Consider the following 1,522-nt stretch of genomic DNA (forward strand, 5'->3'; position numbering starts at 1 on the left):
CTTCGCGAGTTTCGTTCTTCCGTCGAGTCCGACAAGGCGAAGGCGATCTCAGATCTGGAAACGGCCAAGACCGATCACTCCGACAGGACCGATATTCTCCGGACGGAGATTGCCGATCTTAAGGAAAAGCTGGCTGAGGCCACCCGAAAGGAGTCTTCGCTGATTAAGGATGTCGAGAAATTAACCACACTGAAAGATGATAACGAAAAGAAGAGTAGGAGGATGGAAAAGCAGCTTTCCGATAAAGATCTCACGGCTATCGACTTGCGGAACGAGATCGACACCCTGGAAGAGAAAATGAAACGGAACGGAAGTAAGACGGACGATCAAATGACGGCCTACAAAGAAGAGATTGAAAGAAACGTGAAGAGGATGAAAGAGTTGGACGCTACGATCGCGAAGAAGATTCGAGAGGCGGCCGGTCTCTAAGACGAGATCGCCGTCCTCAAAGAGGGGAAGGAACGGGACGGACGGAAGATAAAAGATTGGGGGTGCAGCTCGCTAACAAGGGACGCGAGGCGACCGCTATCAAAGACGAGATAGCCGCATTGCAAACGGACCTCTCGAGAGCGCGCGAAGAATGCGCGGACGACCGGAGTTCCGAACTTTCCGTTCTTTTAGAAAAGACGAAAGACGACCTGCGACGGACGTCCCGCGATCTGGCGGCCGCCAAGGTAACCGAGATCAGGCTTAAGGCAAACCACGAAAAAATCGAAAAAGAGATCCCGCAGTGGAAGGAATGTGTCGAAGAATTGAAGAAGGCACGCAACGAAGCTCACGAATCCCACGCCAAGGAACTCGGATCGCTTCGAGAAGATCTCGAGAGGGAGAAATCGGACGCTGAAACGAAACTTGCAACGGCGAAGGCGAGCCACTCGGACGAGATCGAAAATCTTCGAACGCAGATATCTTTTCTTAAAGAAAAGGAATCGAAACTGAGAAGAGACACAGGTAAGTTGCATGCGGCCCTAAAGGAACGGGAAGAGAAGCATCTCGATCGGATAGCTAAACTGGAATCCGATAAGATTTCGCGATCGGCCGAAGCGGAAGAGGCTCTTGACTAGTGCGCGTCCCTCCTGGAGAAACTGAAGCTCGCGACCGATTCCGAACGTCGGTTTCGACCGAGGAGGACCTTGAAAGATGGCAAGCCGAGAAGAGGTCCTGGCAAGCGACGGCCGAACGACGTTCGGCAGATCTCGACAAGCTTCGCGACCTGCTGAAGACGTCCGAGAGAGAACGCGCAAATCTTGAGTCCCAACTTTCGAACGTGGACAAAATGTGTATAAGAGACAGATGTAACGGATTCGAAAGAAACGGATTCGTTGAAGCGGGAGCTGGAAAGACATCGACAGGAGATCCGACAACTCGAACGACTTCTTAACGACGAAAAGAGGGAGAAGTCGGGTGAATCCAACGAAGGAATGATTTCAGAACTAAGTAAAGAACTCAAAACGGTCATCGACGCTCGCGATAGACTGGTGAAAGAGAACACCGAAATGGAAAAGAGGCTATCGGAATCGGA

General features: G+C 51.3%; 1 protein-coding gene across 1 annotated transcript; it reads left to right on the forward strand.

Annotated features, from left to right (window-relative positions):
- The first annotated feature begins 222 nt into the window (after nucleotides 1–222).
- On the forward strand, nucleotides 223–1,064 carry LOC117104180 (virulence factor-related M protein-like). The gene is made up of 2 exons (XM_033244874.1): nucleotides 223–421; nucleotides 622–1,064. The coding sequence occupies exons 1-2, from the start codon at nucleotides 223–225 to the stop codon at nucleotides 1,062–1,064; spliced, it is 642 nt and encodes a 213-aa protein (XP_033100765.1).
- The last annotated feature ends 458 nt before the right edge of the window (nucleotides 1,065–1,522 follow it).

The sequence above is a fragment of the Anneissia japonica genome, unplaced genomic scaffold, assembly GCF_011630105.1.
Source record: "Anneissia japonica isolate Jap-2015-1 unplaced genomic scaffold, ASM1163010v1 scaffold3077_len58716_cov146, whole genome shotgun sequence".
NCBI lineage: Eukaryota > Metazoa > Echinodermata > Crinoidea > Comatulida > Comatulidae > Anneissia > Anneissia japonica.

Excerpts from the sequence above, each read along its gene's own strand:
- LOC117104180 (XM_033244874.1), top strand. The coding sequence starts at position 223 with ATGGAAAAGCAGCTTTCCGATAAAGATCTCACGGCTATCGACTTGCGG. Across the intron at positions 422-621 it reads GAAGATTCGAGAGGCGGCCG|AAAAGACGAAAGACGACCTG; the intron begins GTCTCTAAGACG and ends CCGTTCTTTTAG.